The 14,581-nt window shown below is 40.4% G+C and overlaps 1 protein-coding gene across 1 annotated transcript in view; it reads left to right on the plus strand.

Annotated features, from left to right (window-relative positions):
• Positions 1-3,871: 3,871 nt before the first annotated feature.
• The window catches only part of LOC124556304 (tetratricopeptide repeat protein 7B-like), a 235,552-nt gene continuing 224,842 nt past the window's right edge, over positions 3,872-14,581 (plus strand). Inside the window, exon 1 of the mRNA XM_047130278.1 lies at positions 3,872-4,076. Within this exon, the coding sequence (XP_046986234.1) occupies positions 3,953-4,076 (124 nt within the window). The 5' untranslated portion in view covers positions 3,872-3,952. The remainder of the gene's footprint in view (positions 4,077-14,581) is intronic.

Genomic DNA, 14,581 nt, shown 5'->3' on the forward strand with positions numbered 1-14,581 from the left:
GCTTGACACTTCTGTGATGGGAGTCAGAACTATGACACCCAGTGTTGAAATCAAGTATATATCTAATGGGTGGCCGAGGAAAATATTTCAGAGCTACCGCAGCTCATAATCGACAGAAAAAGCCTCACGATGGGTCATAAAGGGCATGAATGAAACCACTCTTTCCCTTAGGGCGTTCATTTTCAGATGTTTTGTGGTCGAAAACCACAGTTCGCAGTCTCATGTGTAACACGACGACGTTTTCGACCACCTTTTAAACCACATAGACACTCCCCCCCCCCCCCCCGGATAATTCGATCCTTCTATAACAACAGCATAGGGCAGTAGCTCCATTGAATGTGATCTCACCTCTGTGTGGAACCACTAGGGATGGTTCAAAATTATTCGATGAAGTCTGAATGTGATCCAAAGTAGAAAAGGATGCTTATGCTTTTTCATCCCTCTTTTTTCGCGCCCTCCTGTAGCATGTGCAGAGGGAGGTACGACATTGATACACATGTGAATAAAACGGCAAAGGGTTTCACTGAGACTCTCCTGTTCAGCAACAACCTCAGTGTCAGCTGCACACTTTTACTATGCATTTTAAAAATATCTCTGTATGGAGACATCCATCCCCTAGCACCCTGCAGGATAGGCAACCCTCCCGACACTAACATCCCCTGCCTGCATGCAAAATCTGAGGGGTAACAAAGAGGTCGCCTATCCCACCAGTGGGTAGGGCTGGGTGAGTCGGAGTCTCTTTTTAAAGTGCACAACAAAAGTATGCAAATGGCACTGTGGGTGTTGCCAAATTGTGAGGAGGGGGGGGGGGGGGGGGGGTGGGAGGAGCTGAAAGGAACCCTTTGTCATTTTATTCATGCATGTGTCAATGTCGCATTCCCCTGTGCACACTTTACAAGAGTGAGCGGAAAAGGTGGGATGATAAAGCATAAACACCCTTTTCTACTTTGGATCATGTGTAAATTTCGTCGAATGGTTTTGAATGGTCCCCAGTGGTTCCATTCTCCATACCAGAGAAAAAAATTGGTCACGCTTCACTCCAAAGAGGTGAGATCACGTTCTTTGGGGTTCCACTCTCGTAATGTCATTAGAGAAAACTGGAACCGTCTGGGAGGTGTCAGCAGTATCAAAGATTTTCAAGGACGTCTTCCTGTTGCACATCGTACTGCTAGCTGTCGTTTTCGACCGCAAAATGTGTGGATGGTTCAAATGGCTCTAAGCACTATGGGACTTAATCTCTGAGGTGATCAATCCCCTAGACTTAGAGCTACTTAAACCTAACTAACCTAAGGACATTACACACATCCATGCCTGAGGCAGGATTCGAACCTGCGACTGTAGCAGCAGAAATGTGTGGAAATAAAGGTTACAGGAGAAGGGGTGGTTTTATTCACTCCGTTTATGACACATCCTGAGGCCTTTTCGTATCGATTCTGAATAGCAGTGTAACCGAAATATTTTCGGCGGCCACCCATAAGGAAACTGCTTGACTTCAACACTGGTCGTCACGGTTCTGACCCCAGTCGCATAGGTGTCAAGAGATGTAGGTAAAGGGAGGCGTGACTATCTCCCTACAGTGTGACACATCCACAGTAGCGTTGGACAGAAGTACAATGAAATTTGTTGCCAATGTGACATCATTGGCCCAACTTATACCTCGCATGAACTCTGGCCTTCTTTTTCTTTTTTTGTTGCAAAGTCAACAACTTTGCTGTTTAAAGCGCCACCAAGCTCGAGGGCGACATCTCAGGGCGCAATCCCAGGGTGCCATACTTTTACACTATCACAGAGGAAAGTTGTAGGCATGTTTGAGCCAAATTTCGAACTTCTGCATTGCAATGGGAGAAAATGACAAGGTTTCAAAAATGTGGCCCTTTAACTTTTATGGGCAGTCTATTTGTACAGCTACATTTACATACATATGTACATGTATGTAAATAGAAAATGTATATAGACAATAACACAGGTCCTATCACACTTCTCTGGGGCGCTCCTGACAATACCCTTGTCTCTGATGAACACTCGCCATCGAGGATAACATACTAGGTTCTGGTGCTTAAGAAGTCTTTGAGTCACTCGCATATCTGGGAATATGTTCCCTATGCTTGTACCTTCGTTAATAGTCGGCAGTGTGGCACTGTGTCAAATAATTTACGGGAATCTAGGAATATGAATCCATCTGTTGCCCTTGATCTATAGTTCACAGGATATCATGAGAAAAAAGGGCAATCTGAGTTTTGTAGAAGCGATGCTTTCTAAAACTGTGCTGATTCGTGAACAAGAGCGTTTCGGTCTCAAAGAAATTCATTGTATATGTTCTGAGAATATATTCGAGAATTCTGGAGCAAAGCGATGCTAAGGATATTGTTCTGTAATTATGCGGATTCATTCTTTTACCCTTCTTACATACAGGAGTCAAGGAGTCATCTGTACTTTTTTCCAGTCGCTTGAGACTTTGCGCTGGACGAGAGATTCGTGATAAATTCAAGCTAAATTAGTGCCAGTGCTGCATAGTTCTCTTTGTAAAACCGATCTGGGATCCCATCAGGACCTGGTGACTTATTTGCTTTCCGCTCTTTCACTTGCTGCTCTACTCCAGGGATACTTAGTACTATGTCCTCCATATGAGAGTCTATGAGATGGTGAAACTGCGATATGTTTGTACATTGATGTCACTTCGACGACTTGCGCGTCTTTGTATTGAGTGTCAGTTAAAACGATTAGAACAGCACAAACACCCCGTTGCCAACCGAAGAATTGAACCTAGGGCCCCACAATCTAGAGGTGGTGACACTGTCCATTAGTCTAACATGGACAACATAAATGATCAAGGAGTATGAATTACCAGATTTTTACGTTTTGGGGTAAGGGTGTGTTCGTGGATCTAGGGCACTCAACAGAGTCTGATACGAAGTGCATAAAAAAAACTCAGTTCCAGTCTGTCACTCTTTCCCGTTTCACTTAACATTCGCCCTCAAAATCACACTGTCATTCAATGTGTAAACATGGAATTTATACTGAAACCTGTTTAAAACCTCAGCACAGAACTAAGAGAAGACTAAAAGCAGGAGGCGGGGAAGTGTTACTCGTTGATCAGTTAAAAAACAACTGGAGCCTACCATCGAGGGAAAGGAACAAAGCAAGATTAGAGTTTTTAACATCCCGTCGACAACGAGGTTATTAGAGGTGGAACACCAGAAAGTGGCAGGCCGGACTCGGATTTGAACTGTCCTCCTCACGAATGGGATTTTTTTGCTAACGTAATAGACTTTTATACACATTTTTACAGGTGGAGATACCTTCAAGTTTCTTGCGTACGTTTTCTATATAGTTATCGAGAATCTTTTTCTTTTCATTTCGCTGTGGTTGATTTCTGATACCCAATTTTTTTGTCAAATATCTATTTTGTTACATTTTGTTCACTTGGAAAATGATTTATAGTGGTACTGTTATTTTATTTTACTTCTAGTCATTTAGTGTGCTAATCACTAAGCCACCCGAGTCGCTCCTGCGAACGCTTCTATTACATCAAAGTGTACCCCCTGAATATTTAGGAAGTATATTGAACAGTTCGCAGACAGTTATATTTCGAATGAAAGAGTATGAAACTCTGTTGTACAGAAATGATGATCTGATCAATTGGGCAGAAAAAAAATCAGGTTTTGTTGTTAATTGATAGTAAATATTGTATTTCACGCATAATCTATAATAATTTTAAGCCGAAAAGTCTCTCGTACACTAAATCAATGATGTAACATGTTTGTTAGACACAGTAAAGTCTATAGAATCTGAGTCGTATCATTCGTTTCATCGTCTGCTAGAAAGAGTCGATAGTATGTCATATGATGATCTTTGTACTTGAGTAGTGGTTGGCGGCCGATATGTGTAAGCGATTTGGGTAGTAGTAATGTTTGTAGTGGTTACCATCTGATGTTGTGTGTAAGTGAGAGCAATGACAGGAAAGAGCAGAAACTGGGTTCGAATCGAAGCAGATATTGTGAAAGGAAGAGAAGAAGGAAACTGGAAGAAGCTTATAGAACTTGCCGAACATTTAAAATCTAGGTCACCTAGCTCAGGTGTGTGTTTCTGATGTGATGTATTTTAGTGTTGTTGACATCGTTGAGAGACTGTTGCATTGCAAATTACGTGTTATTTAATATTGAGGATATACAAAAACAGTGTAAGAGTTTTATACATAGCAGCTGTTCGCTATTATTTTACGTTTTACACGAGTCTGTCTGGATGATGTACAACCGCAACTCGCCCCCAGATTAGTGCCAGCTGTTATGTTATAATGTGTACGTGCTCTCAGTAAAACAGGCGTTGAAATGTAAGTTCCATCCTGCAGTTGACAAAAGAAATTCCATTGCTTCATACTGCAGTAATTTATCAAATATTCCCTATGTGTGTTGCAAACCTTCACACACATTTTGCCTGATTTGCCCCTTGAAGTTTACTAAATGACACTATCTTACTTGTTTGGCATTTTACCATGGGACATATGTGCACCAAAGTCTTCCTCTTTGCACTGTTCATGTTATAAAATTTGTTAAGGTCCTGTTTTAACAACATAGTTTGTATTCGGCGTTCTTGGTGTAATAATTGTCACAGATGAAAATGTTAATGAAGAGAATGTACCATCATAAAAAATAGTTCTGATTATGGTTTTAAAGGTTTAAATGAATCGCCAAGTATTTTTTTTTACTGTTTTCTTATTAAGATATACTAGAAATAAAGGTTCACATTAGTTTTCCTGTGGAACCATGCAATTTAATTTGAAGAACTGAATTTATCACCATTCTGTAAGCCATTTATATTTGGGAATTTGTGTTGTTAGGCCCATGTTAATAAGGACAACAAGATGACATGTACAACCTACTGTTCTGTTACAGTGTGGAAAAATATAAAAGGAACTTATCAGGATTTGCAACTTTTCCTGATGTGCTTACTGTTGCCAAGATTATAATCTCTTGTTGGATTGGTTTGTTGATCTTTGTTTCTTCTAACACTGGCATTTCTGGCTATTACATCTGCATTTTTCTCTACATGCCCTCTTTGTGGGGCTAATTGAGCAACACCTCAGGAAGTTTGGCCATCAAACACTAAAGCCAGAGAGAAAAAATGTGCAATTGGGTTTACAAGGACTGTAGAATTTAATTAAGCTTAACTAGGCATATAAGTTTTCATTAGATGCACATATATTTCGTAATAAACCATGTGTTGTCACTCGAACTGACTAGCCAACCTAGGAACAATTTCATCATTGTTGATATACCAACAGAAAATAACACACAACCAACAAAATAAGTTTAAGTGGTTAGTTCTTGGAGGATGATGATAAAGAAATTGTGTATGGGTAGCAAAATACAAGGGATATACTGAACCTGCTGATACCTCCAGTCTTTTATCCATTATGTCATCAAAATGTCACTTAAACCATTCATTGAAATTTAGTGATGTAGAGCATTGCCATGTGTTAAAACGTGTGCCTAAGGATGGTAGCTCTGACATTTGCGTTTGCATGTATAATTGTGAAGGTCGCCATGACTGAACCGTATCATCCCCAGCATATGTCCTACAAAGTTTTTGGACTCAAATCTAACATACATAGTTTGGCCTGTGGGACATGTGGTAACAAAATTTCATGCCAACTCTTGTAAGTTTGTGAATTGTCCTTAAACACTGGGCAGGGAATCCACTTCAGCTACTTAATCATTCTCCACAATTGATTCCTTATTATGCTCAATTTCCCTCACTTACTAGTCATTGTGCACTGGTAGTGATTGATAATTTTCACTCTCTTGAGTTCTTCAGCTAAAGTTATGTATTGGACCACCGTTCATCCCCCACCAAAGTCTTGGTAGTTGTGACAAACTGATCTGTAGGACAGCCCGAGGCCTACCTTAGGTTGAAAAGTGACAATTTGATGGAGAGTTGGTGAAGCCAACAAATGTGAAAGCAGAAAGTTGGATTGTGGAAACAAATCGATGACCGGTACCAAAGCATAATGTGTATGTCCACATCATATTGAAAAAAGCAGAAGGGGGGGGGGATTCCAATATATAACTTTTGCAGAGATCTTCCTTTGTCTACCTGCACTGATCGGAGCCATATCTAGAAGGTACACACGAAAGTGAATGCTGAAAAATATGGCTGGGATACTGTACAGGAAATTTACTGATTTTGGAATATCTGCGAACCATGCAGAGATGGGTATGTTACACTATGAATGCAGTGCATAATTCCATTGAAACGTCAGTATGGCAGTTGAAAAAGGAAGCCTTTATTGCACTCTGTTGAAGTCAGAGTGTATCATTCTGCAGTTGGTGACATGGATGTGGCTCTACAGTGGATACAGTGCTGCCCAACTGCTGAGATTCTTTTACATCTGTATTATTATTCCTCAAACCACCTTGTGATGGGGAAGTGTACTCAATATGCCGCATTACTCTCTCATATATCTATTTGCAAATGTTTGTGTTGGAAGAAGGGACTGTTGCTATGCCTTTGTATGCACATCAATTTATCTGATGTTATTGTTGATCATTTTGTGAGATATATAGGGCAGAGTAATACATAGCTTGGCCGTTCCTGGAATGTAGACTCCTCAAAATTGTAACATTAAACTTCTCCGTGATGCATATTCCTTCGTGTAGCATCTGCTACTGGAGTTCAGGGAAGTTCTCAGTGATGCACTTGCATTTACTGAGTGAACGTGTGATGGAATGTACAGACTTACACTGGGCCATCTGTGTCTCCTTTGGTAATGTTATCAATAAGGATCGCAGATTGCACTCAACAATATCAGTTGACTGGAGGTGTTTTAAGCTACCTCCTTTGACAGTGAATTAAATTTTCTTGGAATTCTTCCAATGAATTTCCTGGCATCTGCTTTTCTTACAACAAGTTTCATGTGGTCTATATATTTAAGAGATGTGAATGTTTCCAGTGACTGTGTCGATCTTATCAAACAGCGGATCACTTCCCATATCTGTATACAGTGTTGCATTTGTCTATGTTTGGTGGCAGGTTCTACTCCCCGCACCATGAACTGGCTTTTAGCTACAAATTTATGACATTGAGACAACCCTATATGGACCACCGTTGTCCAGTGACTATACTTGGAATCGTGAACGATGGCAGTTGGAGTTTAGGCTTGTTCTGTGCACGTACATCACGCATTCTCCGAAAGTCAATGAGCATTCAGTAGCATTGTGAGCGCTCTGCTGTTAATGCCGTGGCTAATGCAAGCATTAAATGTGATCGTAGCAAGTTGTTTAATGAATTTCTATTTCATTTGTTGCGAGTTGTCGTCACTGATAGTGGTGGTAAGTGATAAATTCTGCAGTAGCAACTGAGAAACACAATTTTCAGGAATATGCTTCCTTCAATCAGAAAGCACGTGCATGTGTGTACCGCAAATGTGGTTTGGAATTGCCAATAATGCAATTCCCGCCTGTGCCTCAACATGCACGAACCTCCATCGTTCGTGGATTGGAGTGTAATTATGTAGTAATAATGTAATTACGATTTATTCAGTTTGTTATACCAGTCACCTCTGTTTCTGTGAAAATACCTCGGACACAGGGAAAAAGTTTGTAATATGCAATCACCAAAACACACAATACAAAACACAGAGTTCATCAACAATCTTTGGACAGATGCAAAAGTACTGTGATATGGTTGCTGTTATTGTGCAAACAGCTCAGCATAGTGCCATTGGATTCAATGAACTCTTGCACAGGGTACACATTGGTCAACTCTTAATAAGTAAACTTATCCATAATGCTGTCTGTCATTGTTAACATACCACTATTGCTGCCAGTAAATCAAACCTGAGACAGAACCAGGCAGCACTGAAGGAAAGATTTTGGGTAAAAAGTAAAGTGAGCATTACTATTGTCAAGAGCAAATACTGTCAGTGCATGGAACAAGTTTGTTTTCAAATAAGAAACTCAGTCTTGGGTGTTGTGCAGATCTTTCCAACACAATACAGGTGCAGGGATAAACGAGGGTAAAAAATCAAATGAAATGCAGTAATTCTGTTATGAGCTGCTGGAGATTGTTGGTCCTTTATGCCAAGAAAACTTGAAAACTGTCAGTAAACAACTCCCAGTATTTTGTGTGTAGAATTTGGCTTCACCTTGCATATTGTGAGCAGTAATGTTTCTGTAGCACTCCATGGGAGTAGTCTCAAATCTAATTTCACAAATCACTTTTCCCATTATGATCCAGTTCTGTCGGCAACAAAATTTTCAGTCTGATCACAAAATAGATATGATATTTCATAAGCCCATATTCTGTTCACAATGTGGAAGTACAGAAATATATCAGATGCCTTCAAAAAGTGAAGGAATTGCACTCTAATCTGGGTACTGGTATTCTGGTTTTCATGAATGGACTGCCTCTATTTCATGTAAAAAAAGTGCTCCGTAATTCTATAACCAATTAAATTGGACACACAAACAATGTTCTAGGAAACAAAAATCAAATTTTGCGTGAGAACAATAAAAGCTATTTTATACTTACCTATTTGGTCTTTCTTGAATCAGGCAGTCTATATGAGGTAAAACACCATTCTGCTTATCTTTGTGGCTGTCATTACACAACTGCATTTTTATATTTGAAAAAATAGTGCAAATTCACTTTCCTTGGATGAACAATATTGTATATACGCAGTTACAATGTTGTACTGCTGAAACACTTTAACTTTTTTTTTCCCCTTCCTCACTACAGAAATGGAAAGCTTATTTTGAGGAAATAGAACAAAACAAGTCAACAGCCATAATGTATATGGCAATGCACACACATCAGCAGCAGAAGACACTGAAATAATTTCGCATTATTTCCATTCCAATTATCTGCATCACATACATGCTGCATTACATTTGCAGAACTCAGTCAGTGCATTTTCACTGAGCAATATTAAATTTCACTATTAACTAGGTAGCTGCTAATAGAAATCCTGTTTTTCAGCAGGTATGTACTAACACACATGAAGCAAGTCTTTCTTCTGGACACTTTCCATTGGCAAAAGTTTATCACACAAGAGAGGGAAAACTGAAATGTTAGCTGGTGGCATATTTCTTTTTCTCCAGTACCTGTCAGTCTCTCTGTATGCTTTGACAAACACACAGTTGCAGGATGTTATAATTATGATTTTTATTAGAGTAGTAGTGTCATCAGATGAAATTTGTTGCCAGACATCTATCTACATATACATCATACTCCGCAATCCACCTAATTGTGTGTGCCGGAGGGTACTTTTTGAACCACTGAGCCCTCCAACCCTATTCCACTCACAAATAGCACATGGGAAGAATGACTGTCAGTAAGCCTCTGTATTGGCTCTAATTTCTTGAAGTTTCTCCACACATGTAGAGGGAAGTAATATGTTGTCAGACTCTTCCTGGAAAGTGTTCTCACCAAATTTCAATAATAAATCTCTCTGTGATGCACAATGCTTCTCTTGTAATGTCTGCCAGTGGTGTTTGTTAAGCATCCCCGTAACGTTCTCGTGCCGACTAAATGATCCCGTGACGAAACATGTCACTCTTCATTGGATCTTCTCTATCTCTTCTTTCAGCCCTATCTGGTAGGGATCCCAGATAAATGAACAGTACTCAAGAATGGGGGCAAGTAAGCACCTTAAAGCCCTTCACTTCATGGATGAGCTACATTTCCATAAGATTCTTCCTATGAATCTGAGTCTGGCATCTACTTTTCCAACTGTTTATATGGTCATTCCACTTGAGGTCACTCCAGATAGTTACAACTAGATATTTTGCAGCAGATGCTGTTTGTCATCAATAGTGTAGCTATACAGTAGTGTATTTAGTTTCCTAATATGCACAACATGTTATATTTATTTATGTTCAGGATCAACTGCCAGAGCCTGCACCATTCATCAATTATCTGGAGGTCATTCTGCAAATCGTCTTGAATCAAGTTGCAAAAATGCTACAATGCTTGATAACTCGTATTTTTATCATTAAATGGTAGTGCCGGATGGTGTTGTATGTGTTCCTGAAGTCAAGGAACACGGCATCAACCTGAGTGCCATTGTCTATGTCACTGTGGATGTCATGGAGGAACAGAGTGGGTTGAGTTTTGCAGGATCTCTGTTTGTGGACTCCACATTGTTTTTTATGGAGGTGATTTTCCTTCTCCAAGAACGTCATAATTCTTGAACATAAAACATGTTCCATAATTCTGTAACATATTGATCAATGATATAGGTCTATAATTGTGTACATATGTCATGCAGCCCTTCTTAAAAATGGAAATGATCTGCTTTTGTCCGATCACTGAGTGCCCTTTGTTGCTCAAGCGATGTATGATAAATTAGAAGGGGAGCAGGTTCTTTCACATAATCTTTGTAAAATCTTATAGGTATCTCATCTGGTGCTGACACCTTTCCACTACTAAGTGATTGTAATTGCTTTTCTATTCTATGATCGCTTATCTCAATTTCTGCCATTTTGACGTTCGTATGTCAATTGAAAGAAGCGACTGTGTTGCAATGCTCAGTTATGTTGGATGAGCTCCTATGTAGTCCTTGGTCTGGTGCACTGAGATGCCTGAAATCCTCTTCATTCCACCTTGCAGGCAGGGTACCCATTGTTCTTGGCACTGGCACTGACAGCAATCCAATCATCTGGGTAATAGACATGAAATGATCTTTTGTACCTCTTTGGAGGCCAAAGTCACCATATAGTTGGAAACTGTGCCCTGTTATGAGGAATTTCTTGTCTACAGCAGTGAAATATTGATAAAAGTAATATTAGGAAAGTTACATTTAAGTTTTATACTACTATATTAGAATTCTGAAAGTATTTAAAAGATACAATTTTGTGGCTATACATATTACATGGAACTTTTTTCATTACGTGTGGCAGTTAAAATGTTATTCAACTCACAAAATCAGATGGCAATTTTGCAAGAAGAGAACCAATTTTCCTCTAAATGCAAGGGCATCCATTATCACCGAGTGTCTTGCATTTATTGTTCTTTCACTCCCAAATAATGACGTTCTTCCTTTATTCAAGCACTTTTGAACTCTACTTGTTACCACAATATTTGGTGTTTCATCCATGATCTCTTAACTTAAAACATTGGCCACTGCAACATAGAACATTGTAGTTTGACAGTGGTAAAGAAGGGGGGGGGGGGGGGGTGAGACAGAAACAATTTAACCAGTAGATTTAGGATACAACACAATTACAGCTCTAACCCACTTCTGACAAAAATGTTGGTTGCTATGTTGTGTTAGGCGAACAATTCAGTTGAAATCTGCATTATATTCATGTAGTTATGCACATTTGTAATGGGCCTTTGGGAAAAAAAAATTGCTTGTAACATTTGTGCTAGAAGGGTGTCAAGAGTACTTTCTCAAAGCCTTGAAACTTTTCTGGGAGCTGGGACAGTTGATTAAATTGTTGATTAACTCTGTAACTAATTTCACAAAACCTTGTGTTATATGGAGAAGATCAAAATGAGTTTATGGAGAGATATATGGTGTCCATTTCCTGCAGGAGACATAATTCAAATAGCAGTTTAATATTTCATGGGAATTATTGCAAATTCTAACAAGGATCTAATGTCCCATTGCAACAGAGAAGGAGAGGAACGATTGGAATTTCACTTCCGCCGGAATCTCAATTTTGTTCCCGAAGGAAGCTGATGTCAGCATTTTCAGTATTCGGTGATGTAACTGATTACAGCAAGATTCGCCTATTTTTGATACCTCATTGGTAGAACTGTGAATATTCTCGTCAGTTCTCTTTAATTTAATTTGAAAGGCAGAACAAGTTACTGGATCATTTGAGGAAACTATTTGAACTCTCCTGCCTAAATGTGGAAAAGTCCACAACCACACATGTAATTATCAAACTTTTACCCCCCAATGTAAGTCTGGGTATGTTATTAGTGGAAGTTGTGGAACACTGACTATTCTGGGCTCCAAAATCAAGACATCAACTTTTCCACTCTTAGTATGATATCAGATGATATCATTACACTGTTGATAATGTGAACCTCTGAAAGCCAACTATTATACTAGAAGATTTATTTATAAAATAAGGGAATGGCAACCATTCTTCTATAGAGGACTGGTGCAAGGTGCACAGAAACACATAATAGAAAACAGCTTTTGAGATCTTGGTGTTTTTCTAGTAAAAGTAGATTCTCTCTCTCTCTCTCTCTCTCTCTCTCTCTCCCTCTCTCTCTCTCTCTCTCTCACTTACTCTTCCAGTTACCACAAGACTGATTATTGAATATCGATTATAGAAAGCAGTTGGCTGGGTAAATGAAGGGGGCAGGGAGGGTGTAGGGAAGGATGCACACAGCAAGGAGGGGGTAGGAGGGTAGTGTGAGGCAGGTATTTAACTAGATGACTCCAGCAGCTGTGTAGCAAGATGAAAGGAGTTCAGAGGGTACAGAATATAAGGGATAGAAGAGAGGCAAAGGAGGAGGGGGGGGGGAAGGTAGTGGTGAAGAGGGAGATACGGAGGGGGGGGGGGGAGTGATGGGAGAAGATAGTGTGCAATCTGGATGGGGAAGTAGTAGTGTGGGCAGAAGGGAGAAGGTGAGGTAAGGAAGTGGGAAGCAAGTTAGCAGACATTTAGGCCAGGGGAAATACAAGAGCACTGGATATGATGGAGAGAGAACTCCCTCCTGCATAGTGCAGAGAAACTTGTGCTGAAAGGGAGTGTCCAAATGGCCCATGTAGTGAGGCAGCTCTTGAAGTAATTAGTGTTGCAGTGCACACCATGTTTGGCAAACTGATGGTGAAGTTTGCGGTTTGCCACAGTTTGGCAGTAGCCATTACTGCAAGTGGACTATTAGTTAATTGTCATGCCCACACAGAGTGCTGTACAGTAATTGCAGCATAGCTGATACATAACATGGCTACTTTCACATGTGGCTCTGCCTTTTATTGGATAGAAGATGCCTGTGACTGGACTGCATTAGGTGGTGGTGGGTGTATGTACGGCTTATGTCTTGCATCTGGGTCAGGCGCAGAGGATTGACTCATGCGGTGCAGTGTTGGGAGCAGGATTGGAGTAGGGATGGGCAAGGACTTGATGGTCAGCAGAACACTGCTGAGGGTGATGTGGGTAAGATATCTCTCATCTCAGAGCATGATGAGATATAATTGAAGCCCTGGTGAAGGATGTGGTTGAGCTTTTCAGTGCCAGGGTGATACTGTGTGATTAGAGAAATGCTAGGCTGTGGCTGATTAACCAGGTTATTGGTGTTAATGAGGAGGTGGCACGGGATACAAATTTATGGATGAGTTGAATAGGATATTGTTTGCCAGTAAAGGCTCTAGTAAGGTTATTGGTACATGTTTGATTATAGACTTGTCTTTTGAAAGTGAAATAATTGAGTCATGGTTGGCTCGAAGGATTAAGAAAGAGCTGGTGGGTTTGGTGTTGCCACCTCTTTCCTAATCCTCCTAGCAAACCATTTCCTGACTCTCAGTTATTACACTTTATAAATCCAAATTTGTAAACAAATTGGTGGCACTGCCATGGGTATTTGCATGGTACCATCCTGTGCCAACTTAAAGTCCATGGGGAGGAATTCTTCCTATCCAATCAACACTTTAAACCCCTTCTCTGGTCCAGAGTCATTGATGACGTTTTCATGATCTGGATTCATGGCAGGGACAACCTTTGCTCTTTCCTGCATAACCGTAACACCTACTCCAAAATCTGCTTCACTTAGTCATTCTCAGCTCAACGAGCCACTTTCCGATATGTTGATCTCCATCTCTCAAACGGACTCCATAAATATGTCCGTTCATATCAAGCTTTGCCAACCACCAACAGTACTTCCACTTTGACAGCTGTCACCTGTTCCATGTTATAAGAGGTCTTACATACAGCCTTGGCATCTTTGGACCTGGCAGTGGGAAACAGTAGTTGTTGAAATATATCGGTAACTTTATAAGAGCCTTTATTGGCAGACAGTATCCTATCCAGCTCATCAATAACCAGGTGTCCTGCACAATCTCCTCCTCTGACACCAGTAACACTGTTATCCAGCCACAGGCCGGCACTCCTCTAATCAGACAATACCCCCCTGATCCTGAAAAGCTCAACCACATCAGTCACGAGCACTTTGACTACCTCTCATCATGCTCTAGATGAGAGATATCTTACCCACATCACCCACAGTAGTGTTCTGCTGCCCACTCAATCTATAGAGTATCCTTGTCCATCTCCACTCCAATCCTGCTCCCAATACTGCACCCAATGGGTCAGTCCCTTGGGATTGACCAAGGTGCAAGACATATGCCGTAGATATACCCAACACCTCCTACTGCAGTCCAGTCACTGGCATCTCCTACCCAATAAAAGGCTGGGCCACGTGTGAAAGTAGCCATCTCTTACGTCAGCTGCAATTACTATACAGCATTCTATGTGGGCATGACGAGTAACAAACTGTCCACTTACAATAATGGCCACTGCCAAACTGTGACAAACCACAAAATCACTATTAAATTGAGTAAAATCTTCTCGATTTTCAGGCTGTGTCAGTTCAAATAAAATTCTCAAGCTTTTGATGGCTATCT

Source organism: Schistocerca americana, chromosome X, assembly GCF_021461395.2.
Source record: "Schistocerca americana isolate TAMUIC-IGC-003095 chromosome X, iqSchAmer2.1, whole genome shotgun sequence".
In the NCBI taxonomy this organism is placed as follows: domain Eukaryota; kingdom Metazoa; phylum Arthropoda; class Insecta; order Orthoptera; family Acrididae; genus Schistocerca; species Schistocerca americana.